General features: G+C 54.3%; 2 protein-coding genes across 5 annotated transcripts; one reads left to right on the forward strand and one right to left on the reverse strand.

Annotated features, from left to right (window-relative positions):
- Positions 1 to 6,556: 6,556 nt before the first annotated feature.
- On the forward strand, positions 6,557 to 13,700 carry CNN1 (calponin 1). The gene is made up of 7 exons (XM_082456197.1): positions 6,557 to 6,724; positions 8,714 to 8,835; positions 11,638 to 11,704; positions 11,815 to 11,952; positions 12,148 to 12,258; positions 12,739 to 12,885; positions 12,966 to 13,700. Exons 1-7 carry the CDS (start codon positions 6,662 to 6,664, stop codon positions 13,209 to 13,211), a joined length of 894 nt encoding a protein of 297 aa, XP_082312323.1. The 5' UTR covers positions 6,557 to 6,661; the 3' UTR covers positions 13,212 to 13,700.
- A 2,067-nt stretch (positions 13,701 to 15,767) lies between these two features.
- Positions 15,768 to 20,739, reverse strand: ELOF1 (elongation factor 1). 4 transcript variants are annotated; one of them, XM_082456198.1, is made up of 4 exons: positions 18,058 to 18,191; positions 17,801 to 17,871; positions 17,433 to 17,538; positions 15,768 to 16,496 (listed from the first exon to the last, which is right to left on the reverse strand). In XM_082456198.1, exons 1-3 carry the CDS (start codon positions 18,171 to 18,173, stop codon positions 17,474 to 17,476), a joined length of 252 nt encoding a protein of 83 aa, XP_082312324.1. In that variant the 5' UTR covers positions 18,174 to 18,191; the 3' UTR covers positions 15,768 to 16,496; positions 17,433 to 17,473. The 4 variants fall into 4 exon arrangements, with proteins under 4 accessions (XP_082312324.1, XP_082312325.1, XP_082312326.1 ...); XM_082456199.1 differs by lacking the exon at positions 15,768 to 16,496 and adding an exon at positions 20,671 to 20,739 and having other exon boundaries at positions 16,877 to 17,538; XM_082456200.1 differs by lacking the exon at positions 15,768 to 16,496 and adding an exon at positions 20,661 to 20,722 and having other exon boundaries at positions 16,877 to 17,538.
- Positions 20,740 to 26,273: the final 5,534 nt, after the last annotated feature.

Raw genomic sequence — 26,273 nt, forward strand, 5'->3', positions numbered from 1 at the left:
GAAGGTGTCACTGAGCAGGTGATCTTTGAGTAAAGACCTGAAGGAGGTGAGTGAACCATCTGAAGATTTGGGGAACACTTTGGGCATAAGGAGCGACTGCAAAGGCCTTTGGAGTGGAGTGAACTGAGGGAAATACGAGGAGGTCAGAGTGGAGTGGCGGGGGGGCTCCTGGGCTCCCCCAGAAAGCCCTGGTTTTAGGCTATTAATTACCCCAACAGATTAGCACATAAAATGGGGGGTTGGCAGTGGCAGAGGCTCCAGGCGATGACGTTTCTCCGCTCCCATAAAGCCACTTCTGCAATCCCTTGGCCTCCATGACACAGGGTGCTGGCAGGGGGATGGAAAGATACAGCCACCCTTAGGATGCCTCCAGGACTCTGCGCAGCCGCAGCACATCTGCCATCGAGATTCCTGTGATTGGTCGATCTAAGAGGCACTACAGCCAATCAACTGCCGGTCCAGAAGGGCTTGCGCACCCTCCCCAGCACGTTGACAGCCACGTGGGCAGCTGCTGGGAGTGCTACTGCCCTCTGCTGGGCGTGCCCAGCTATGAGTAGGCGCAGTTCGATCTGCTCAGCTGGGTCTGGGTGAAGGCACGCGTGGGCGGTGGTGGGCTCACCAACCTGGCCGCAGCCTTTAGAGCTCCCATTGCTCCTCTTCCTAGTGAGGCAGTTGCGGCTCTCATTTTCTAATTTATCCTTCCAGAAGTAGTTGATTCAAACACAGACATGCACTTTTTTTTGGGGGGGGGATTTTTTTTTTTTAAACACAGAGCACAATAGTATGTGTGAAGCCCTGATGTAGACCCTTTAACACGCAGTCCTCAAAACAACTCAAAGAAAATAGCAGCTTCACAGTGGAGGGTCCTGGCAGACATCACTTTAACCAAGGGGCCAAGGTTAACATCATCAACAATAAGTCATAGTGACATCATAAGCCCTTGGTATGGGAAGGGAACATCACCTTTCTGGTATCCTTCTCACTAAAGCAAAATCCCCACTCTAATCAAGACAAACCAAATTGAGAGACAGGCTATAAAATTACTAACCAGTGCTCTTCAAAAGTGTCAAGGTCGTGAAAGACTAAGGCACTGTCACAGACCAAGGAGTCTAAGAAAACATGACAACTAAATGCCATGAGGGATCTTGGATTGGGTCCTGGAACAGAAAAAGGACATGAGTTAAAAAACTGGAGTCTGTAGTTTATTAATAGTATTGTGCCAAGGTTAATTTCTTAGTTTTGATAAGCGTACTATGGTTATGTAAGATGTCAACAGTAGGGGCAGGAGGGTGAAGGGTATTTGGGAACTCTCTGTGCTATTTTTTTGCAACTTTTCTGTAAGCCTAAAATATCTCCAAACAAAAAGTTAAAAAGAAACAAGCCTACTGAAGCGGACACTATTAATATGCCCATTTTCCAGAGGAGGAAACTCAACCACAGAGACGTTAAGACACCTGCCCGAGATCACACAGCCAGGAAGCACCAGGGTATGCCCCAAACCCATGGAATACGGATCCAGAGGCCCCCCCCCACTCTTAACCACAGCACCACAGTGCCTTTATTTAATTGAAACAAAGTGCTGCATATTCTGCTGTCATCTTTGTCTGTCTCACGTGTTCCCTGTTGATAGATCTACAGGGTGACTTGTTATTAAAAGGCCACTGCAATAAATGTGATTCTTCATACCTACACTTGTACTTCTTAGGAATATTCTAAAAAAGAGATTTGCTGGTTCAGAAGGTGTATTACATAGGTAGGGTTCTCCAGAAAAACAAAAAAAATGTATGTACATATACATATATATATTGATATATATGAGAGAGACGATTTATTATAAGGAATTGACTTATGTGATTATGGAGGCTGAGAAGTCCAAGTCCAAGATCTGCAGTTGGCAAGCTGGGGACCCAGGAGAGTAGATGATGTAGTTCCAGTCCAAGAACAAAGGTCTGAAAACCAGGAGCATCAACGGTATAAGTTCCAGTCCAAGAGCTGGCAGGCTTGAGACCAAAGAAAAGCTGGTGTTTCAGTTCCAGTCTGAAGGCAGGAAAAGACCCATGTCCCAGCTCAAGGCAGTCAGGCAGGAGGAGTTCCTTCTTACTGGACGGGGGAATCAGCCTTTTTGTTCTATTCAAGCCTCCAACTGATCTGATGAAGCCCATCCATATTGGGGAGGGCAATCTGTTTTACTCAGACTGCAAATTCAAATATTAATCTCATCCAAAAACACCCTTGAAGACATACCCAGAATGATGTTTGACCAAGTATCTGGGCACCCCCTGGCCCAGTTGACTTGACATGTAAAAGTAACCACCAGAAAAAGGAAGGACACTTATCATTTTGAAAACTATCAACAAACTACCCATGCCCATCAATGATGTTCCCTAAGCCTCCCCAGCATTTGTTGTTATGAGGTGTTCTGATTTTTGCCAATCCGGGCCACTCTTTTATTTTTATTTTTTTCATTTTTTTGGCCACACCATGCGGCATGCAGGATCTTAGTTCCCCGACCAGGGATCAAACCCGCGCCTCCTGCAGTGGAAGCGCGGACTTTTAACCACTGGACCACCAGGGAAGTCCTGTGGAGGGGGCTTTTTATTTTTTAAATTTTATTATTATTTTTAAAAATTTATTTATTTTTGGCTGCGTTGGGTCTTCCTTGCTGCATGTGGGCTTTCTCTGGTTGCAGCGAGCGGGGGCTACTCTTCGTTGTGGTGCACGAGCTTCTCATTGCAGTCGCTTCTCTTGTTGCAGAGCACGGGCTCTGGGGCACGCAGGCTTCAGTAGTTGTGGCACGCGGGCTCAGTAGTTGTGGCTCGCAGGCTCTAGAGCGCAGGCTCAGTTGTTGTGGTGCACGGGCTTAGTTGCTCCGCGGCATGTGGGATCTTCCCGTAGTAGGGATCAAACCCGTGTCCCCTGCATTGGCAGGTGGATTCTTAACCACTGCGCCACAGGGGAAGTCCGAGGGGGCTTTTTAAAATCACTTATTTAAATGGAAGTTTTTATGGAGGCAGACGTACGTATCCACTGTCAGGTGCAAACACTTAAATGAATAGCTCCCTCCTGCCCATCCTCTCACTGTCTGGGGGTGTGGGATACATTATTTTAGAGCAGGTGGTCAGGGAGGGCCTCTCTGAAGAGGGGACATCTGAGCAGAGGAAATGAGGGAGAGGGCTCACAGGCATCTTGTGGACATGTGTCGAAGCGGAAGGGACTACAGAGATGAGAGCGTGCTTGGGCACTCAAGAAATACACGTGGAAGGATGTGGGAGCACCAGGAGCAGCGTGACCCTGGGGGAGTGACTTGGTTTCTCTGAACCTTTTCTTTATCTATAAAAGGGTCTAAGGGACTTCCCTGGCAGTCCAGTGGTTAAGACTCTGTGCTTCCAAAGCAAGGGGCTCCGGTTGATCCCTGGTGGGGCAACTAAGATCCCACATGCCCCACCACCCCGCCCCCCTCCCCCCAAAAAAGGGGTCTAAGACTTTCCCCCTCAAGAGGGTGGTGGTGAGGATTAAGTGAGATTGTGCCTGGCACAGTGCCTGGCATGGGGTGAGCCCTCCAGAAACAGAAGCCATCCAGGGAAGGGAGAGCTAGGTAGGGGGTGGGTTTGGGGGTGCTGGCAGACGTGGTCTGCCAAGATAGGCAAGTGAAGGGGGTGAGACTCTCCCGGACACAGGCGCAGAGGTGTGTGTGTGTGTGTGTGTGTGTGTGTGTGTGTGTGTGTGTGTGTGTTAGTTCTGAGAGTCAGAAAGTTTCTGGGGGATCTCCTAAGATTGAGGAAAGGCAGAGCTTTTCTTTCATGACTGTCCTGGACTCTTCGAGAAAAGAAACTCTATTCCTTACTAAAGCCCATCCTTCTCATTCAGATGGCAAACTGAGGCACAGAGGGGCTGCGGCCTGGGAAGCGCCAAATAGGAGCTGAGTGGGGGGTCTGCACACCGGGCAGCCAGTGATGGGGGAGTCCCCTGGGGCTGGGGCCTCGGGATGGGATCAGTCCCCTCTCTCCGCCTCTACCCCCATCCATCAGACAGAAACAGAGACAATACAGAGACACTGAGAAAAACGGTGACCAAGAGGCGCGGAACAGAAAATGAGACGCAGAGACGGCGAGATAAAGACAGAGGAGACATGGGGACAGAGAGAAAGAGACAGTGAGATGGGCAGATTCATAGAGACGCAGAGAGAGACAAAGGCTGAGACAGAAGAAGGCTAGGCGACGCTGAGAGACGGGCACAGAACGACCAAAAGACATTGCAAGAGATACAGAGACACCGACCCAGAATTGGAGGGACAAACGGACCCAAAAAGGGCTGCTCCCTAGGGAGACCCCGGGCTGCCCCGTCTGGGGGCAAGCCAAGTGCTCCCCCACTCCGCCCCCGTCGTGCCTGGGCAGTGACTTCAGAGCCAGCGCGGATTCTATAAATGGCCAAGCGACAGCGGGCCGGGGGGCGGGGCCGAATGAGTCAGCGCGTTGCGTCATCGCCGCCTGGATGCCGCCAGGCCCCGCCCCCGCCCTCCTGGGCCGCCAGGGGGCGCCGGCCGAGAGCCTGCCGAGGCGCGGGTCTTCTCATGCGCAGTAGCGACCTGTGGCCCGCTGCGGGCCGCTCAGCGTGGGCAGGATCCAGTAATCTCCGCGTTTGAATCCTGGCTCCGCCACCCTGGAGCTGCGTGACTCCGGGCAGTCGGCTTCACCTCTCTGTGCAACATTTAGACCCCACATCATAAGGCTGCTGTGAGGAATGAGTTAACAGATCCAAAGCACTCAGTACGTAGTGGGAGCTGATTGTTTGCTCATTTTATGTATTTTAGCGTATCTTCAATATACCATTAGACGCTATCAACTTGGTAGTTGCCTTAGCCCAGTCGTTCTCAAATGGGAGCGATCTGCTGGCGACTCCTCCCCCCCATAGCTTTCCCAGGGACATTTGGCAACCTCTGGAGACTTTCCTGTTTGTCAAGGCTAAGGTGGGGGGAGGTGAAGGGAGGAACGACTTCTCTGGCGGTCCAGTGGTTAAGACCCCCCAGGGGGTTCGGGTTCGATCCCTGGTCGCGGAACTAAGATCCCGCATGCCATGCGGTGCGGCCAAAACAAAACAATAAAGACTAAGGTGAGGGGGGGGGGCGTTGCTTCTGGCACTGAGTAGGTAGAGGCTGGGGATGCTGCTTAAAGTTCTGCAATGCCCAGGACAGACCCCTGCCCCCACGATGAATTATCCAGCCGGGATGTCAACAGTAGCAAGATTGAGAAACCCTGCCTTAGCCTCATAGCATTAGGGGCAGAGGCCCGGGTTCAAATTCTGCTCTGTCACTAGTGAGCTGTGTGACACTGGGAAAGGGATTCCACGCCCCCGTGCCTCAGTTTCCCCATCTGTAAAGTGGATATAATAGCAGCACCCACTTCTGAGGGTGTTGTGAGGTTTGAGTGGATACGTGTACAGCATTTGGACCAGGGCCTAACATAAGGGCTGCTGTCATTATCAGTACATCACGGCTGTGCCCTTAGCATGTGGCCAGCAAATTGCATGTCCTTGACGTATCATTAGTGTATGATATGGTTGCTGACATGTTATCCAAGTGTCCCTAACATGGCCTGAACATACATGGCATGACGTGGGCATGTCATCCACCCCTGTGGTACAAGGGTGAGATCTGGACAGGTAGGGCTGCTTGCACATGTTCCCTCCAGGCCGGCCTGGCTGGGACAGGAATATATGGGGGTGTCCATGGCCTGGAACCCACTAACACAGCCACTCCGTGGTTCAGGCAACCCACAGGTGGATGGGGAGGGTGAGATCCAGGGTCTCTGCTCCCCCAGGTCCTTATGAGGGGATGGAGGGGACAGAAGAGGGGTGCCAGATTCTCAGCAGAAATACTGCTATTGCCTGTCTTTCCCTGTACCAGGCACTGCCCTGGGCATATTGGAGGCATTATTTTTTTGGCTGTGCCACCTGGTTTGCGGAATCTTAGTTCCCTGACCAGGGACCGAACCCGTGCTTCCTGCAGTGGAAGCACAGAGTCTTAACCATTGGACCACCAGGGAAGTCCCAGGCCTTATTTCTTCTGATCCTCACGACACCCTCATGAACAGGCACTATCATTAGTCTATTTTACAGATGTGGCAACAGAGGCTCAGAGAGGGGAAGGGGCTGGCCTACATTTATAGACTATTGGTGTCTGGACTTAAAACCAGGGTGGCGCTCCATAAACTACCACAGGTGGTAGTCCTGCCTCAAGACAGGAGAGAAACGAAGAAAGATGACCTTAGAGGTGTGGGGAGATGGCCTCAGAGACAGACACAAAGAGACTAGGAGACCCAGCCAGAGGCCTAATGAACAGTGGGGAGTGGGGAAAGGTTGGTCTCTGTCTGGCCAAGCTGCCCGCCGCCCCAAAAAAGAATAACCCAGGCCGCCCCCCTAGGTGGAAACAATGACACAATCAGCTCCCAATACCAAGGCCCTGACATCACGAAGGGGGGCTGGCCAAGGTGGGGGGCGCCCCGCCCCTTGGTAGGCCTCTATGGCCAATGGGACGGCCTTGGAAGAGGCCCGGGCCGCCTCCCGAGCTTCAAAAACGTGTGAGGAGGGAAGAGGGTGCAGACGGAGCTTCAGCTGCTGCTGCCTTCTTCAGCGCTACTGCCACCGCTGTCCACCGTCAGCCAGCATGTCCTCTGCTCACTTCAACCGAGGCCCCGCCTACGGGCTGTCAGCTGAGGTCAAGAACAAGGTAGGGCTGGAGGGCCTCCCCCCGACCTGGCCCACTTGCCCTGCCAGGCCAGAGGCCCCACACTTGGGGTTCCCTGGACCCCCTTCCTGCCTATCCCATATGACTTGGAACCTGAGAGAGAAAAAGGACGAGTATGGGGAAGGGGCTGCCTTCCTCCCCGGCCTGAGCATCCCAGAGCCCTCAGCTCCTGTTGGGGTGTGAAATGGGGGGGGCATGCAGGCAGTCACAGGTAAACTGAGGCGGTTGGTCCATTGTGAAACCCCACTTGATTAGAGTCCCCTGTTAACCCTTTTTGTTTCTGGGGGTCTGAGGAAGGACTTGATTTTGCCCACACCCCCTAGCCTGACAAAGAATTTGTGGCGTGCTCCAGAGCTGGGGTTCCTGGGAGGTGAGGCCCCAAGGTGTTGGAGATCGTGAAGGAAATGGAGAGGCTGAGGATGGGCAGAGAGTGGGCATTAGGGACAAAGCAGGGGTCTCCTAATTCTGGGGGTGGGAGGACATGGGGACATCGCCTTCATGCTATGGATGGGTAAACTGAGGTTCAGAAAGAAGAGGCAAGTAGCTCTGGTCCTATATAAGAGAGATTCAGAACTGGGCCCCTGAACTTGTGGCCCACGCCCCCCATGGGATCAGCTTCTCCAGGGCAGCGAGCTTGAAGTCCCCAACCCACTGGAACAATCCCTTGAGCGCTGCCCGGGGAGGAGTCCCAGCCCCATTTGACAGAGGGCAACACTGAGGCTCAGGGTGGCTTTTCCCAGGGTTCCACAGGCAGGAAATGGGGAGCTGGGATTGGGAACCTGAGTCGGGGGGATCCTCGGGGCTGGAGGAGGGGGCGGGTGCTCGGGCAGGAGACAGATCCCAGCGTCGCCCCCCCTCCCCCCAGCGCCGGCCCAGGAGCCGAGCGGAGCCGCCGCGCCATATAAGGCGGCCTCGGGAGCCCGGCCCGCGGGGCCGCGCTATATAAGGGCCGGTTTGCTTTATAAAGCCGGGCTGATGGGGAGGGGGGCGGCAAGGCCGGGGCCAGGTGAGGGGGCCATCCCCTCCCCCAGGAGAAGGGGCGACCGGGTCTCCCAGGGGCCCGGAGCCTGTCTGGGCTGGGGTAGAGAGTTCTGGGGAAACGGAGGGGGGCAAAGTGGGAGAGGAGAGGTGGGGGAGAGACGCAGAGATACTGGAAGCCTGAGACTTGAGAGGGACGGATGGGGGAGGGCGAGCCTGGAGCAAGATAAGACTGAGACAGGGATGGAGAGGCGGAGAGACGGCTGAGCCCCATCCTCACCCGAGGCAGGGAACCTGGAGTCGGAGAGATGGAGAGAGACCTATGAAAGCAGAGATGGACGAGCTATGAGCCCCACCCCCAGCCGGACACGAAGAGATGGGGACAGGATGACAGGGCCTAGGAAAGACAGACAGCGCTGGGAGAGAGACCGAGGACATCGTGCCATGGGGAGAGAGACAGAGAAATACAGACATGCATGGGGCCAGGAGTTAAGGCAAAGACAGGCCCTTGCCCCGAGCCAGAGAGGGGGCCCCAGGGATGAGGACCTGGAGAGACACTGAGACAGAGATGTAAGACAGAGCAGTCCCCTGCAAGGCGGCATCCGGGGGCACCTCCTTAGGGCTCCTCCTCCCCTGCCTGAAGCTCCCAGGACGGGGGCAGGGCCAGGGGAAGCTAAACCCCAAGTTTGGTCTGGAGGGGGAACCAAGAGGCCAGGCGCCGCCCCCCAGCTCTGAGTATCTCGTTCTCCACCCCTTAATCCACATTCTGTGGTGCCAAACCTCAGAATGCCTGGAATGGCCCCCTGGGCAGGTGCCACCTCAACACTGGCCCTCAGCAACCCCCCCCCCCCCAACTGGACGTTGGGACAGAATTGCCTTAGTTGGGAAGGGACGAGGGAAGAGATCAGACCTAGGGAATCTTGGATTGGGCCTGGGAGTCAACCCTGCTCCCCACTGCGTCCTCACCACCTTCTCTGTGTCCCCCACTGCCAGCTGGCCCAGAAGTACGACCACCAGCGGGAGCAGGAGCTTCGAGAGTGGATCGAGGGGGTGACAGGGCGCCGCATTGGCAACAACTTCATGGACGGCCTCAAAGATGGCATCATTCTTTGCGAGTGAGTGGGGCGCTCATGGCCCAGACTCTGCCTTGGGCTGCCCCCAACCCCTCATCTCTACTACCTGAGCCCCTCAAATGACCAAGAGCTCAGAGCTGGATTGGGCACTTTATATCTGATACCTTTGTTTTGAGGTATCAGATATAAAGATAATCACTGTGCCCATTTAACAGTAAAGAAAACTGAGCCTCAGGTAAAACACGTCGCCCAAAGTCCCACGCTGTTCCAACAGAAATGACTTCCGAATCTAGAGTCTGAACCGCCACGCATACGGGGCAGCCACATGTATGGTCTCTAGAGTCCCAAGAAAGGGAGGTCACGGCGAAAAGGCACTGGGCCACATCAGCTGTCCACTGCTGGCTTGGTGACCTGAGGGATGCGCCACAGTAATTTAAGTGGGCCCTGATTTTCTCCCCCTCTCAGAACCTAATCACTGAGGGAGAGGAAAACCCTCAACAGCTCCCAAGCCCCGATTCCAGATTCCACCTCCTAGATTTCACTGCAACCCTATTTCTGGGCGGGGCCCTGAGCCCAGCTGGGGTCCTGTCTTTTTCTCTGAGTCTGACCCAGGGCAGGGTGACCCTAAGAGCCAGAGCTCGTGCTAGGGAAGCTTCCCGAAGGCACAGCGTTACCAAGCCCTAGCTGCTGGAAAGAGAGGAGCTGGGGGATGTTGTTCTACCATATCCAAGGAATGGGGGGACGGCCTGGTGTCCCAGGCCTTAAAGAGTGCAGGGCCACCCACCCATTTATGGAGGAGGTGCATTTTGGAGCACCTGCTGTGTGCCAGCCAGGTCTAGGCGCTGGGGATAGTGAACAAAACAGACTGGACTTGGGGCGCTTACAGACCTTTAGTCCTGGTGGGGGTGATTGAACAAATAATTGATGAAATAATCACATACTTGTCTGTGGTGGGAAGTGCCATGAGGAAGAGTCAAGCTGGGAAGGATGGGGGGCGGGAGGCAGGGGGCGAAGGGTTGCTGCTTTGTACAGAATGGTCTGGGAGGTCTTTCTGAAGAGGTAATATTGAAGCAGAATCTTAGATGAAGTGAGGGAAGTTGCCGGCAGGACATCTTAGGGAAGAGTGGGCCAGGCAGCGGGGACAGCCAGTGCAAAGGCCCTGGGGTGGGAGCATGCCTCAGTGATCAGGGAAAGTGGAGGGAGTTAGCTGGGGGCCAGATGGTACAGGGCCTCTTCGTCCTTCATGCTATGGAGTTAGGCTTTTATTCTCAAGGCAATAGGAAACCATGGGAGTGCTTTGAACTGGGGAGTAACTGGAAATTTTTTTTTTTAATTGAAGTATAGTTGATTTACAGTTGTGTTAATTTCTGCTGTACAGCAAAGTTATACAAGGTCCTACTGTATAGCACAGAGAACTATATTTAATATCCTATGATAAACCGTAACGGAATTGTTTTAAGAAGGCCATTTTAGCCATGGGATGACAAGCATCTGGAGGGGATGAGGTGGAAGCTGGGAGCCCAAGGGGAGGTCAAGGCAAGAGCCCAGGAAAGAGACACTGATGGCTCAGAGCAGGGCGGAGGTGGGCTTCTGGAAGTCTTCAGGAGGCAGAGTAAAAGGAATTGCTGAGGGATGGAATGTGGGGGTGATAGAGAGGGAGAGGAGAGTCAAGGGCGGCAGAGGGCTTTTATTTTTTTAATTTTTATTTATTTATTTATTTATTTATTTATTTATTTAATTTATTTTTAACATCTTTATTGGAGTATAATTGCTTTACAATGGTGTGTTAGTTTCTACTTTATAACAAAGTGAATCAGTTATCATATACATATGTCCCCATATCTCTTCCCTCTTGCATCTCCCTCCCTCCCAGCCTCCCTATCCCACCCCTCTAGGTGGTCACAAAGCACAGAGCTGATCTCCCTGTGCTATTCGGCTGCTTCCCACTAGCTATCTATTTTACGTTTGGTAGTGTATATATGTCCATGCCACTCTCTCACTTTGTCACATCTTACCCTTCCCCCTCCCCATATCCTCAAGTCCATTCTCTAGTAGGTCTGTGTCTTTACTCCCGTCTTGCCACTAGGTTCTTCATGACCTTTTTTTTTTTTTTTTCCTTAGATTCTGAGACCTGGAGGGCTGGGTTTACTGAGCTGGGGAGGATGGAGGGAGTTCTGTGGGGGGAAGTGGGTGTCAGGAGGCCAGGTACGGTTCATTTGATTTGAGACACCCATGTGGGGAGCTGGAATGGAGAGTAAGAGGTGGGCTGCAGGAAGATGTTGGGGAGTTGTTGGCATATGAATGGCATTTAAAGTCAAGAGAGGACTTCCCTGGCCGTCCAGTGGTTCAGACTCTGTGCTTCCACTGCAGGGGGCACGGGTTCGATCCCTGGTCGGGGAACTAAGATCCCACATGTCACGCAGCATGGCCAAAAAAAAATAAAATGCCAAGAGACTGGATGAGATCAAGGGGGTGAGTGTAGCCAGAGAAGAGGCCCCAGTCCTGAGCTGCGGGCTCTCCGAGGTATAGCGGTTCGCAAAAGAAAAGGAGATTGAAACATGGTCACGAGCGAGGCAGGTGCACCCAGGAGACTCCCCTACACCCTCCATCGGGAGACTTTCCGACCTGAACGAGTCTAGCTCCCTGGGGTTGGTTTCCCATCTGGGTCCTGCCTGTGTGTGCGGATGGTCTGTGTGGGGCTGCAGCTGGGGGCTGACTGCAGTGGGAAACAGAAGAAAGCATAGCGCCCACTGACTGTCATCCTGACCCCTTGTCCTGCTGGGCTGGGCTTGGGTGGGGGCAGTAGGGGGCCCCTTCCTCAGTGCTCTCCCCTGCACCTTGCAGGTTCATCAATAAGCTCCAGCCAGGCTCTGTGAAGAAGGTCAATGAGTCCACCCAGAACTGGCACCAGGTGAGCCCAGACTCTCTTAACTCTTTCGACCCCTGGCCCATAGCCCCTCAGAGCTCCACCCAGACCCCCAACTCCCCTCCCACCCCTGACTGCCACCGGCTCCCCTCCAGCTGGAGAATATCGGCAACTTCATCAAGGCCATCACCAAGTACGGGGTGAAGCCCCACGACATCTTTGAGGCCAACGACCTGTTCGAGAACACCAACTACACCCAAGTGCAGTCCACCCTCCTGGCCCTGGCCAGCATGGTGAGCGTGGCTGAAGGGTGGGCATGGGGCCGGGGGGCCGCGGGCGCTCGGGGCTGGGATGCGGGTAGGGCCCCTTGTGCCCTCTGAGCCCCGCGTGGGTGGGAGGGGGAAAGCAGGTGCTGCTCAGGGTCTCCGAGGGGACAGTGTGGCCCAGGGGCTTCCTTGTCAGTCCCTGCCCCCCCTCGCCCTCCCCAGGCCAAGACGAAAGGGAACAAGGTGAACGTGGGAGTGAAATACGCAGAGAAGCAGGAACGGAAATTTGAGCCAGAGAAGCTAAGAGAAGGGCGGAACATCATCGGGCTGCAGGTACTGCCCCTTCTTCACCCGGGTCTCACTGCTGAGCTAAGCAGAGGGTCAGGGAGTGGAGGAGGCCGGGAGGGCGCCCTGGTCCCTTCAGGCTTCGGCAGGGGGTTGGCAGGATATTTGGCCTTTACTATATGCTTGGCATTTTTCCATACCCTCACTCCTCCGACAGCTCTAGGGGGTGGGTACTGTTATCAGCATACCCTTTATACAGATGGGAAAACTGAGGCCTGGAGAAGATAGCTTACTTGCCAGGGTTGCCCACGTGATGAGCGGCCGGGCTGGAACTTGAACCCTGGAAGTCAGGCCACCTATCAGTCATGTGACCCACCTTCTCTGGGCCTCAGTTTCCAGTCTGTAGCCTGAGGGTGGAAACAGTGCCTCATTAGAGGGCCATGTTAAGTGTCTGCTGACATGAGTTACATCTCGTGGCCCACCGTGAGATTTGTAAGCCTCGGGGTGATTCTCCTTCTGGCTCCCTAGATGGGCACCAACAAGTTTGCCAGCCAGCAGGGCATGACAGCCTACGGCACCCGGCGCCACCTCTACGACCCCAAGCTGGGCACAGACCAGCCCCTGGACCAGGCCACCATCAGCCTGCAGATGGGCACCAACAAGGGAGCCAGCCAGGTGTGTGGGGGACCATGGGGCGGGCTGGTGGGGCTGTGCCCCTCGCCGTCCCCTCGGCCTGACTGCACTGCCCTCCGCAGGCCGGCATGACCGCTCCCGGGACCAAGCGGCAGATCTTCGAGCCGGGGCTGGGCATGGAGCACTGCGACACGCTCAATGTCAGCCTGCAGATGGGCAGCAACAAGGGGGCCTCGCAGCGGGGCATGACGGTGTACGGGCTGCCCCGCCAGGTCTACGACCCCAAGTACTGCCTGACGCCCGAGTACCCGGAGCTGGGCGAGCCTGCCCACAACCACCACACGCACAACTACTACAACTCCGCCTAGGGCCCTGGGCCTCCCGCCTTCCCCCCGGGAGGCCGGCTGCTGCTCTTGGCAGGGCCCAGCCCGGCCCGCCGACCCCCTCCCCCTGCATGGTTCCTCCAGCCCGCTGGCACCTGCCTACAGGGTTAGCGTTTGGGGGGAGCAGACTGGGGGGGGCCTGTTGGGGGGAAAGGGGAATCCTCCCCGGGTCCAACATAGAGCTGGGTGTTCCCAGCAGCACCCAAAGGACGCACTGAGCAAAGCTACCCCGCTGTCCCCCGCTCCCCACAGGTGGGTCCCCCAGGACAAGAAGCGCCCCCCAAGCGAAGCCCCCAGAGCCCAGGCTCGCCTCCCCCCCCATTCCCACAGTGGGAGCAAACTGCATGCCCAGACCCCCAGCGGACACACGCGGTTTGGTTTGCAGCTGGCGTTAAGGGATGTGACAGCGGTGTTTGTAACGCGAGCACTTTCTTTTTCTACTTCACTGGAGCACAATAAATGGCTGTAAAGTCATCTGAGGACTCAGGGCTGCTCTGTCACAGAGGCTGTGTGGCTCTAGCACACGCATAAGTGGCCTTGCTCAGATATACCCCATCTCCCACACACACATCTGCACAGGCACACACACTCACATGCACCCTAAGATACACACACAGAGCTCACAGAGCTCACTGGACCCAGGACGGGCCCCCCCCACTCACAAAATCCACACGCATGCACACTTCGTGTGTATGGTGTTCACACGCTCTCTACAGCCTTAGTGCACACACCCTTTCACACACAGATACACATGCAGTACACACTCCTACTCGAGGCACATAAAAACATAAACCCTCACACAGGTACACAATACACACACACACACACACACACACACACACACACACACACACACATGCTCAGCACCCATTTACCTTCCCTGGGGGCCTCTGTGTTGCATTGAGGCCAAGCGCCGGGACGGGCTAAATGGGATGTAAATCACAGTTCTGCAGCTTGCCAGCTAGGTGACCTTGGGCAAGTCACTTCCCTTCCCTAGGCCTGTTTTCCCATTAGGAAAATGAGGACATGGAACCTTGTGGGGTCACAGGGAGCTTAAATGAAATGATGCCTCCAGACAGGGGATGACATTTGGTACTGACCATGAGAATGGACAACCAGCCAGGTCCTGGAGGCCCCTGTGGGCAGGGAGAACCCTTTAGCCCTGAAGTAGACTGTGGGAAGGTGGGAGGGGACAGGGCAGTGGGGAAAGATGGGCACTTTGGAAAGATGTGCCCACTTTGGATGGGCACAGTGGAGGCACTTTGGCAATGGCCCTTTACCACCTGGCACAGAGCAGTTAAGTAGCTGACTGCAGGATGCAGCTGGCCCAGGCGCCTGGCCTGCCAGCACAGGATCCCAGAAGTCTGGACAAGGTCCCAACCTCCCCACATTTCAGAGGGGACCCTGCTCTCCCAGTGATGTGGGCCCCAGCTATCCTGCTCGGAAGCTATCAACTGCCAAGGTTCCAACGAGAGGATGCGGCCATGCTGGGGGCACAGCGGTCTTCTCCCCTTCCCTCCCCAGGGCAGGGGGCGAGGCTGGAATGTGGGGACCTGCAGAGACAGACATCAGAAGACCCGCTCACACAGACGCACACGGCCCCTGGGGCCTCGTAAACTGGATTCCAGGCGCTCTTGGCCTGGCTACCCTAAGTCCTGCTACCCAAGGCCCTGCTACCACGGGGCCAGCTCGGGGAAGCTATGCTGAGGAGGATACATGCCTGGCCTAGGGCCCTGCCTTCTTGGGAAAACAGCACCATATTAGCACTTGGTCTGTAAGACTGGGGTGGGCGGGCCCTGGTTGGCAGGAGCCCCCTTTCCCTGGACCCCAGAGGGCATCACCCCCGGTGCCTGTCCACCACTCTGTGTCCACTGGGTCCTGCCTCGGCCAGGGGACCCCACCTGGGGCCTTGGAGGGGGAGGTGGGAGCACCAAGGAGGGGTATGTCAGTGTAGAGAGGGCCCTGGGGACACATGCCAGACCCAGTGGCTGGGCCTGGTGGCCAGGGCTTCTGGCCTGGTCAGCATCTTCTCGGCCGTTCATATCCCTCGCTGCCCTGGTGGGTCCGAGTCTGTTCGAACCGTGCCAGGAATCACGATAGGTGCATCCATCCTCAGCGTGGCCCTGGGAGGAAGGTTCCATCATCCTTCCCACTGTACCAACGAGGAAGCCAAAGCACAAGTCACTTGCTGCCCAGGCTCACAAGGCCAGGTGGAGATGGACCTGCCCCACACTGCTGGAGTGTCAGGACCTCCACACCATGAGACCATCTGGGGTCTCACCATCAGCCTTGTGAAGGTGTGTTTTTTCCAATACCACCAAGCAATTAACTCAGTTCTGACACTCTCTACCTGGAGAGAGCATCAGATCCCACGGGATAAGGGTTCTGTCCAAGACTGCCCCTCCCCCACTGAAGCTGCCAATCACAAGTGCAGGTTGTTACCTGTGCTTCTGAGCAACCAGCTGGAGATCGGGGGTTCCCCCCACCCCCTTCTCAGATTTGGTTAATTTACTAGAGTGGCTCACAGAACTCGGAGAAACATTTTACTTATTACATCACTGGTTTATTATAAAAGGATATAACTCGGGAGGAGCCAGACGGAAGAGATGCCATGGGCAAGGTATGGGGAAGGAGGGTGGAGCTTCCGTGCTCTCTCCCGAGTGTCCCAGCACCTCCCTGTGTTCACCAAGGGTGGAAGCTCACCAAATCTTGTCCTCATAACCGCTTCATCTGTAGGTCCCTTCCCCTTCCCGAAGGTTGGTGGGTGTGGCTGACTGAGTTCCTACTCTGCATCCTGCCCCTTCCTGAGACTATCTAGGGCCCCACTCTAAGTCACTTCATTAGCATAATCTCACCTGTGATCCAAAGGGGCTCTTTATGGATGACAAAAAGTACTCCAGTTGCTCAGGAAATTCCAAGGGTTTTAGAAGCTTCCTGCCAGGAGCCAGGGACAAAGCCCAAACATTTCTTCTTACACCCTACACGTGCGTCTGGCTCCACCTCCAGCCTTCCGAGAGACTCCTCGCGACCCTAGGACAAGGGTCCCTTACTCTTCTCCAGTGCTCCCCGCCGCCCCCCAGCCCCCAGGAAGCCAGGAGCTGTTCCCTTAGCCTGGACCCTGGACTCAGGAGGAAGTAAGATGCTGGGCTGTGAAACCAGGCCTCCTGGGTTCAAGGCCCGGCCGTGCAGTCTTCTGGCTGTGGGACCTTTGGCCGGTGACCTCCTGTCTCGGGCCTGTTTCCTCATCTGCGAGCATCTTCCTCAGGGCGGCTGTCGCGACATGGGGGCAAGGCAGGTAAACCTGACATTGGCCTCTGGCACAGTGTGGCCCCTGAGCCTTAGCTCCTTCAGGCTGTCCCCCAGGAAGCCTTCTCTGACCCCCCCAATCCCCACCCTGGGCTCTGCTGGCCCCGGTTTCTGCTGTGACTGTAAACGCCTTGCCAGATGTCTGTGGGTTCATCCCTGTCCCCTGAGCCCAGCACTGCCCTGGTTTCACCTTGAATGCTTGTAGAGTAGATAAAACGCTGGACAGTTTGAAGGACTGACCACTTCCAATGGCCCGCCAGGCCACCTCTGAATGCCTGTCTCCCCCGTTCCCTCGTTGAGCCCCTGGGTCTGACCCAGAGCCCAGGAAACCAGAGAGCTGGGAGTTTTGCGTTGGCTGCTTTATTTAAGGGCTGGTGACTGACAGCTATCCCCAACCCAGCCCCTCCCTCCTCCTACAAAAGTGGCCAAACGTGAAAACAGGCTGCCCTGCCAGAAGGCCTGTGGGCCTGTGGCTTGAATCCCAGGCCACAGGCCTTGGAAGGCAGGGAAGGAGGATGGGCAGTCGGTCCAGTTCAAATGGACAAGTGCTGGTGAGGTGGGGGAAGACGCTGGAGAGTCCCGAGGCAGCCTCTGCTGGGCTTGCCCTCACCTACGATAGCAGGACACAGGTCCCTGGAGGGGCCAGGGCCCCAAAGCCAGGGGGCCAGGTGCCAGAGGAGGGAGCAAGTCAAAGGCTTTCGGAGCCAAGGGAGGCAGTTCAGGCCCCTGGGACCCAGCAACCCTTCAACTCTACCCCATGCCCACGAGGACACACCCCCAGGCACACCTGCAGCCACACACACACTCACACCCATGCCCACACCCACTCCACACACACACACAGGGCTGCAGAGGCCCTGGACCCACACCCTGGACCCTGGAATGTCTCTGGATTGGTACCCAGCGGGTGAGGCTGCCAAGGGAGTGGGTCCTCTGCGTTGCTACTGATTGGCTGCCTCGCAGGCATCTATCCAATCGCTGTACACGTCCACTGGTTCCGACAGATCTGAGCCGCTGAGGTCAAGGGCAACTGGTAGCATTGGACCCCTTTCCTATACACACTTCTGTTGCTCACGCTACTGTTAGCCAGACCCCTGCCCTGAAGCCTGTCACCCCATGTAAGTCAGCACGTGGCACTGGTTCCTCTCGGTGGCCACACCACCAGGGCACACAGCAGGGCTGGGTGCCCTTGAGCAGCCCACTCTGGGCAGAGCAGCCCTGACGCCCCGCCCTCATCCCCTGGGAAAAGCCCGGGTTCCCAAGGATACAAGTGATGGGCGTCTGGAATTCTTCCAGGCACACGGTACAAGAGATGACTCCGGTGTTGCGGGCCCGGTCCCTGGAACGGGAGGAGATGCAGGGACTTAGTGAACGAAGGGGCCTGTGTCTGTGGGTGACGATCCCCCTAACCAGGAAGGCTGGGGACAGAATGGAGGACAGTGGGGGTGGGGGTGGGGGGAAGCCACCTCCCGACTGAGGAAGGAGAGGGCAGGACCCGTGAGGCAGGATCCCGGGCCCCGCTCACATTTTCACGTCACAAGACTTCTCGTGGTTGCAGAAGGGGCAGGTGAACTGGGTCTCTAGGGTGCCTGTCATCTTCTTCTTGGGGGGTGGCTTCCGTTTTGATTTTCTGCGCCCCATGTCTGCAGGAGGGCAAACCTGTGGGAGGATGGGGGCAGAAGTCAGCGACTCGTGGGACCCACGCGTCCCTCCGGCTCGACGCTCTAGGAAGCGGTCAAGTGGTCCTCCCCCCAGCCCTGCCCCACCCTGATTCTGGCATCATTCTTCCGTGGCAGAGGAGGTCAGCAGCCTGCCAGATAAGGACCAGAGTTTCATTTATACTTAAGACCACTCTCTATGCAACATCCTTGTTCTTAACTAAGGGTGCTTCCAATTCACTGAGTAAACAGAAGCAGTCAGACAACATCCACAATCCACAAGTCCCCAGGACCACCCCCTCGACCTTCTCTCCTTTGCTATGGAAGAACGTCCACGCTCCCCACAAAAACAATCTGTTACCTTGTGCCTTGGATCCCAACATCACATTTTCTCTCTACTGGATCATTAACAAACACACTTGTTATGACCTCTCCCATCATTAAAAATCACCTCTTCGTTCTCTGTGAGCTTTCCTAGTACAGCTGTCTGCGTTCCCTCCTACCCTCTCTCCCCAGCCCCTTCCATGCTGTCCACCCCAAGGGGCAGTCCTCACTCCTCAGGGTACTGGACACACCGGTTCCTCCTGCCACCGTTCTCACAGGGCTCTCCCACCCTCCTCAGTGGCAGCTTCCTGCAGTCTCTGCTGCTGCTGCAACCCCATCCTTACCCTGTCAATTCGCTAATGATGGTGAGTCCATAAGCTCAGTCTTTGGACCCCTCCCCTCTCCATCGCCATTCATTTCCATGGAGATCTCACCCAGCGTCAGGGCTTCAAATGCCCCCTCTACACCGATGTCTTCTCTGAACTGCAGGCTCCCCTGGCCACCTGCCTCAGCCACACTCCTACCCGGTGCTACCAAACGTTTAAACAGAACCTGTCCACAACCGAGCTCCGAACACCTCAATGTGTTGTCCCACAGGCAGCAAAGTCCATCTTTCCAAAAACCTTAGACTCAGCCTCAGTTCCTTTTGCCCTCTCTCACACTCCTTGTCCCATCCTGATCCTACTGTTCTACCTTTAAAAGACATCCAGCATCTGGCCACTTCTCACCACTCCCAGGGCCAGCTCCGTGGTCTGAGTCTCGAGTCCCCGTCATCTCTGGCCTGTATTATCACCACAGCATCCTCACTGGTCTCCCTGCATCTCTAACTCTGCCCAGCACCCTCCAAATGTGAATTCCTCGAGGGCAGGGATTTCTGTCTTTTCTTTGTATCCCCAGCGCCTAGAACGGCTCGTGGCACAGAGCTGGCTCTCAACAAAGATTTACTGAATGAATGAATGACCAATGCCAGGCCTACAGTAAACCACAGCACTGCTGCAACCAAGGCAGGCAAGGTATCTGCTCTTGTGCAACTGATATTGTAGCGGAGGAAGACAGACCCTTCAGCTAACTAATAAGGGAGATAATTTCCAATATCGGTAAGTGCTATGAGGTTAATGAAACAGGGCTAAGTGAACACTTCTGGGACGGGGCTACTTAAGGGTGGAGCTGGAAGAACCCTTGGGTAAGAGTCATTTAAGCTGAGGCCTGAATAAGAGAAGGCGACCATGCATGGTAGCTCAGGCAGAGGGAATAACAACCGCAAAGGCTCCAAGGCAGAAGAAGCTTTTCTTGAGAAAGAGAAAGAAGACTGGTACAGCTGAAGCCCAGCGAGCAATGGGGAGATGGGTGTGAGATGCAACAGAAGAGAAGGAGCCAGACCCTACAAGACCCAGTAGGCTTTAGTAAGGCGTAGCCAGTTCTGCAGCCCAGGCTCTCACCTTCGGGCGTACAGCGGTAGTGTTCTGTTGAATTTTTTTCCCCAAAGCCTGGCCCTGGTTACCACCTGCACCAGAATCACCTGGGGGTGCTCAAAAAATGCAGATTTCTGAACCTAACCCCAGATCTCCCCGCACTAGAATGTCAGTTCTGCGGGTTCGGGTGGGAGAATGATTTGCCCACTGCTGAATCCCCAGCACCCACAGTACCTGGTATGCATTAAGAGCTCAATAACTGTTGAATATAAACAAGTCTCCTGAATCAGAAGCTACAGGTGGACCCCAGAATCTCATTTTCCCCGGTGACTACAGCACCCGCCAACCACACTCCAGAAAAGGGAGTCTGGCCTGCACATGAAACTCCAGGGGCCTCGGACTGTACTTCTGTGGCGATCTAAGTCCAAAGCGCGCCAAGGTGGGGGCTGGAAAAGGGCTCAGCCACCGACCCTGCCGGGACTCAAGAGGAGGCGGGTGGGCCGTCCCTCCAGGCTCACCGAGGCTTCAGCGTCGCCTCCCGTCGGCCGCCGGTAGAAGCCAGGCCTCCGAGCAGCGGGCTGGGACCCGCTGGGACCCGGGGGAGTCAAGTCCCCCGATGGGCCGCCCCCCAAGCCCTGGGCCCTCGGTGCCTCCTCCAGGACCCCGTCAGCGCCCCGGAGTCGCAGAGCGCCCAGTCCCACCCGGCCCCATAGCACGCCCGCGCGAACCTTCACCTGCACTCACCGACGCTCTTTGCGACTGCCTCGTTCACCCGGGAGACAGTGACTTCCGGCTCCCGGCGGAAGCGGAAATCCCTCCCCTTCCCTTCAGTCTCACCCACCCGAGGCCGGGACCTCCCAGCGAGTAAGCCCCGCCTCCTCCAGCGTCTTTGTGCGCACGCACAGAAAGTAAGTCTTATCTGTACTCTCATTCCGGGCCCGGAGGCGGGATAGCAGTACGCGTGCGCGAGGGCTGGACCGCATTTCACAGTTGGTGTGCAAGTGGCCGCTACTTGTAGTGAGCTTCCGCGGTGGCAGTTCCCGCGTTTCAGGAGCGGTGGACCGGGCCATAGCAGCACTGGAACGGCAGCCTCTCCCTTGGCTGCAGCATCTTCACGTGCCTTCTCTCCCACTTCAAGCCCCAGCTCCTCGCAGCTCACCTGGGTCTCCCCGATGTCGGGCACATTCAAATATCTCAGTGCTAAGAAACGGCAGATACCAGTATGGCTGAATCAGAGTTAACGGGGGAAGCTTGTAAGAAGCTCTTCTCAAACTTTAACAAGAACCTGTGGCTCTTACTATAATTCAGGTTCTGGTTCATTAGGTCAGGAGTGGGGCCTGGAAGTCTGACTTTCTAACTAGCTCCCCAGTGCCATACGTGCTGTTGGTCTGCGGGACCACACTTTGAGTGCCGAAGTTATAATACATGAGATTGGACAGGCAGGTAGGGGCTGGGGGAGGGGAAAACCAAGCTCCACAATTCCCACAATGTAGTGAAGAGGCTGGACAGAAATATAAAGGATCAGTTGCTACACTGTTCAGCGCAGCAGAGGGGAGTGTGTGGATCTCAGAGCATGTGATGGTGGAGGGGGCTGCCAAACTAGTACGAGAGGGTAGAGAAGGCTTCCCTGGGAGACCGATGCTCAGGATGGAATCCAAAGCCTGAGTGGAAGTCACACAGACAGAAGTAGCACCTATAGAACTTAAGAGGGAGTGAAGGAGAGAGGAGTGTCAAGGGTGGAGACCCTGGGCACTGCCTCTTACTCAGATGAGGAAGGCTCAAGAGAGATGATTTGGAGGAGTGGTCAAGGGTTGTGTTTGGCTGTGATTAGTCTGAGACAAGCAAGAGGGGCTCTGGAAGGGGCCTTTGGAAGGGAAGCCAGGAGCTCAGGAGAAGGATCTGGATGTGATTTTGAGAGTCATTTGCATATGGAGGTTATTTAAAGTCTTGGGGCCAGAGGAGGTCACATGGTTTCAGGGGTAAGGGGCAAAGTGTAGCAAAAGAAGAGGGCTAAGAAGGACATCAGGGCTCCCCAGCCTTAGAGGTTAGGAGGAGGAGGAGCCAGCAAGAGACTGGGCAGAACAGTGAGGTAGGAGGAGAAAGACGTGGGTTGCCCTCTCCCAGAAGCCTCCAGAGGCAGGTATTTCAAGACGAGGAGAGTGATCAGCTGTGTCACATGTGGCTGCGAGGTTGAGTAAGATGAGGAAAGAGAATTGGCCGTTGACTATGGCAAGTGTTTGGTCCCTGGCAATCTTGATAAGAGCTCTTTCATTGGAGTGTTTAGGAAAGTAACTTGTCAAGAGAGCTATCGATGTATTTCCAATAGACCTATCTCCAAGAAGTCCTCTAGAGGGCAGTGTTACTCTCGGAACTGCCAAGCTTAACCCTTGGCAGTGCCTCTCTGCAGGACCCCTTCTCCGTGCTTGTACAAACCTGGATACACACAGGATGGGATCATACCATACAAGTTACTTGCACCTTGCTATTTCCACTTAATGGTCAATACACATACAGATAATTATTGTGTGACTCTGCCGTAGTATATATGGACAATCCTATATTCACTCATGATTGCCAGGTTCATAGGTTTTTTGTGTCTTTTCTTTCCCTTTTCCTTTCTTCTCTCTCTCTCCCTTTCCTTCCTTCCTTCCCCTCCTCTCTTTCTTTCTCTGTCTCTCCTTCCCTCCTTCCCTTCCTTCCTCCCTCCCTCCCTTCCTTCACATCTTTATTGAGATATAATTGACAGACAATAAACTGCACGTTTTGACATATACATACACCTGTGAAACCATCACCACAATCATGATAGTGACTGTTTCCATCCCCCCAAGAAGTTTCCTTATGTCTCTTTGTAGTCAATCCCTACCCCACCCCCAGCCCTTGACACCAACTGATCTGTTTTCAGTTCCTATAGCTTTGTGTTTTTGAGGAAGTCACATAAACAGAATCATACAAAACGTAGCCTTTTGAATTTGGCTTCTTCTACTCAGCTCAGTACGTTTGTGATGTGTCCTTTTTTTTTTTTTTTTTTTTTTTTTGGCCACACTGCTTGTGGGATCTTAGTTCCCCATCAGGGATTGAACCCATGTCCTCGGAAAGCATGGAGTCCTAACCACTGGACCGCCAAGGAATTCCCTATGTCCATGTTGTGTTTATCAGTAGTTGTTCCTTTTTATCATTGAGTTGTATTCCGTTGTGTGGATGGACACAGTTTGTTTATCCTTTCACCTACTGATGGACATTTGGGTTGTTTCCATTTTGGGACAATTATGAATAAAGCTACTATTACTGTCTCATTCAGATCTTTCTGTGGATGTTCGTTTTCTACTGTATTTTTTTAAATTTAATTTTTATTTTATTTTGGAGGGTAGTTGATTGACTCTACTGTATTTTATTTCTACACTAAAACATGTGATTCCTCTGGAATTCATTTTTGTATACGGTCTGAAGTAGGGTTCAGGTTGTGTTTTGTTCTGGGCTAACCGACAAGGCAGATAACATCTCTCCTGGGAAGTTGTAATGCCACCTTAACCTACATCACGTTCTCATGTGTTCTTGAATTTGTTTCTGGATTCCCTCTGGATGTTTTCCCGGAGCCAGGGTCATGCTGTTTTGATGACAGTGCGTTTTGCTGTTTGGCAAGGCAGCTTTCTCACCTTGCTATTCATGAGTCTTGGCCTTGGAGGCTGTTGAGGGGGTGGATGTGGCCTGACTCTCCAGTGACAACCTCCTGGCTGAGTGACGGTGCCGGTGTCAGGCCCAGCACCTGGTGTGAGGAGGGGAGTGGGGAGATGATAATATCCATGACGGTTGAATCAGATGCAGTTGCTCGGGAAAAGCGGGAAGAGATGAGACTCTGTGACTGGTCTTCAGGAATTCTGCCATCTTATTTCCTGTAATTTACAAGGCATCTTTTTTTTTAAAAACATCTTTATTGGAGTGTAATTGCTTTACAGTGTTGTGTTAGTTTCTGCGGTATAACAAAGTGAATCAGTTATATGCATACATATATCCGAATATCCCCTCCCTCTTGCGACTCCCTCCCACCCTCCCTATCCCACCCCTCTAGGTGGTCACAAAGCACTGAGCTGATCTCCCTGTGCTATGCGGCTGCTTCCCACTAGCTATCTATTTTACACTTGGTAGTGTATATATGTCAATGCTACTCTCTCACTTCGTCCCAGCTTACCCTTCCCCCTCCCCATGTCCTCAAGTCCATTCTCTACGTTCTCTTTCTGACTTACTTCACTCTGTATGACAGACTCTAGGTCCATCCACCTCACTACAATTAACTCAATTTCATTTCTTTTTATGGATGAGTAATAGTCCATTGTATATATGTGCCACATCTTCTTTATCCATTCACCTGTCGATGGACACTTAGGTTGCTTCCTACAAGGCATCTTTCTAACCATGGCCGTGTGCTGGCTGACATTGTCCCCTGAGCTGGAAGGAAGCCCTCTAGGAGGGCATGTGTCTACCCTGCCTTATTCCTTTGGGTGCTGCTTGAGTTGGCACAGGACTTGGTCCTTGGTGCTTGGTAGACGTGCTTGGCCATTGTGGAGGAGGGGGGGCCAGTCCCCCTCCCTGCCACTAGTTCCCTGTGTCAGCTTGGATGTGTCACTTCTCCTTTCCACCCTCTGGGCCCTGTGAACTGGGATGTTGGGCTAATTCCACACTCTGGGCCCTGCAAACAGGGACACTGGGCTGACTTCTGATTCAGAACCCTGCCTGCCTGGAGCCTCTGAGTCAGTGGGAAGAGGCAGGGTGGCCGTGAGCTGCCTTGACTGTTGTGGTTAAGATTGAGGGTCTGACGCTTCCTGGATAAGACCTGGGGCACCTGACTTAATCTGTCGAGTTTCTGTTCTCTGAGAAGCCAGGATGACACTGGCCCTTTCCTCCGGGGTCAGGATTAGAAGGGATGGCGGGTGTTTTTGGCATAGAGCTTGGTGGGTGGTAATGTCAGCTGGAAGGAACTCAGGGCTGGCATTCTGGTAAGACAGCTTTGCTTAATTTTAATAGTAACACATGTTACCTTGTAACAAATTCAGCAGTGTTGACTGCTACAAAGTAGCAAACAGAAGGTGCCACTTCCATCAAGTCCCTTTCCCCAGAGAGGTGAGGCAAGGGATGCTCGTGATACACGTTCTGGCTTTGCAGGTATTCTTTTTTTTTTTTTTAATGGCACAACTTTTTTTTTTTTTTAAACTTTGGGTTTATTTACTTATTTATTTATGGCTGCATTGGGTCTTCGTTTCTGTGCGAGGGCTTTCTCTAGTTGCGGCAAGTGGGGGCCACTCTTCATCGCGGTGCGCGGGCCTCTCACTATCGCGGCCTCTCTTGTTGCGGAGCACAGGCTCCAGACGCGCAGGCTCAGTAATTGTGGCTCACGGGCCCAGTTGCTCCGTGGCATGTGGGATCTTCCCAGACCAGGGCTCGAACCCGTGTCCCCTGCATTGGCAGGCAGATTCTCAACCACTGCGCCACCAGGGAAGCCCTGCAGGTATTCTTTTATTGACTATTTGGCAGTGACCAAAGGATGCTTGATTCAGGAGACAGCTGCACCCCCATTGCCCAGAACTCAGTAACCTCACTTATTTTACCCAGGGTGCTATTTCATTCTATTTAGGTGGGCAGGCAGCTGGACCCAAACAATTGGGTCCCTGGCCCCGTAGCAGCTGAAGTGGCCGTTGAGGGCAGGCCAAGAGAGCAGTTCCTGTGACTGGCTGGCTCAGGCTGTTTGTGGTGGGTGTTAGTCAACTCAAGCCCCAAGGGGAACTGGGTTTCTCTGCAGCTTTCAGTTCAGGGTGAGCATGCTGCTTTCTGCGTTCCTCGGCAGCAACAGGCCCTGAAATAATTCTGCTTCTGGAAGTTTTCCTCCGTACGTACTTGCACAGATGTGCAAAAGCATGGGTCCAGGGCTTCCCTGGTGGCGCAGTGGTTGAGAATCTGCCTGCTAATGCAGGGAACACGGGTTCGAGCCCTGGTCTGGGAAGATCCCACATGCCGCGGAGCGGCTGGGCCCGTGAGCCATAATTACTGAGCCTGCGCGTCTGGAGCCTGTGCTCCGCAACAAGAGAGGCCGCGATAGTGAGAGGCCCGCGCACAGCGATGAAGAGTGACCCCCACTTGCCACAACTAGTGAAAGCCCTCGCACAGAAACGAAGACCCAACATAGCCATAAATTAAAAATAAATAAATAAATAAAAATTTAAAAAAAAAAAAAAAAAAAAAAAAGCATGGGTCCAGGCGTGTCCACTGCAACTATGTTGGTAAGAGGGAATGATTGGAAAAGATTTCCGCAGGCCCCAGCAAGGAGCTGGTGACATAAGGCAGAAACTCCACGG

This window comes from Balaenoptera physalus (genome assembly GCF_965194825.1).
Source record: "Balaenoptera physalus genome assembly, chromosome: 3".
Classification (NCBI taxonomy): Eukaryota; Metazoa; Chordata; class Mammalia; order Artiodactyla; family Balaenopteridae; genus Balaenoptera; species Balaenoptera physalus.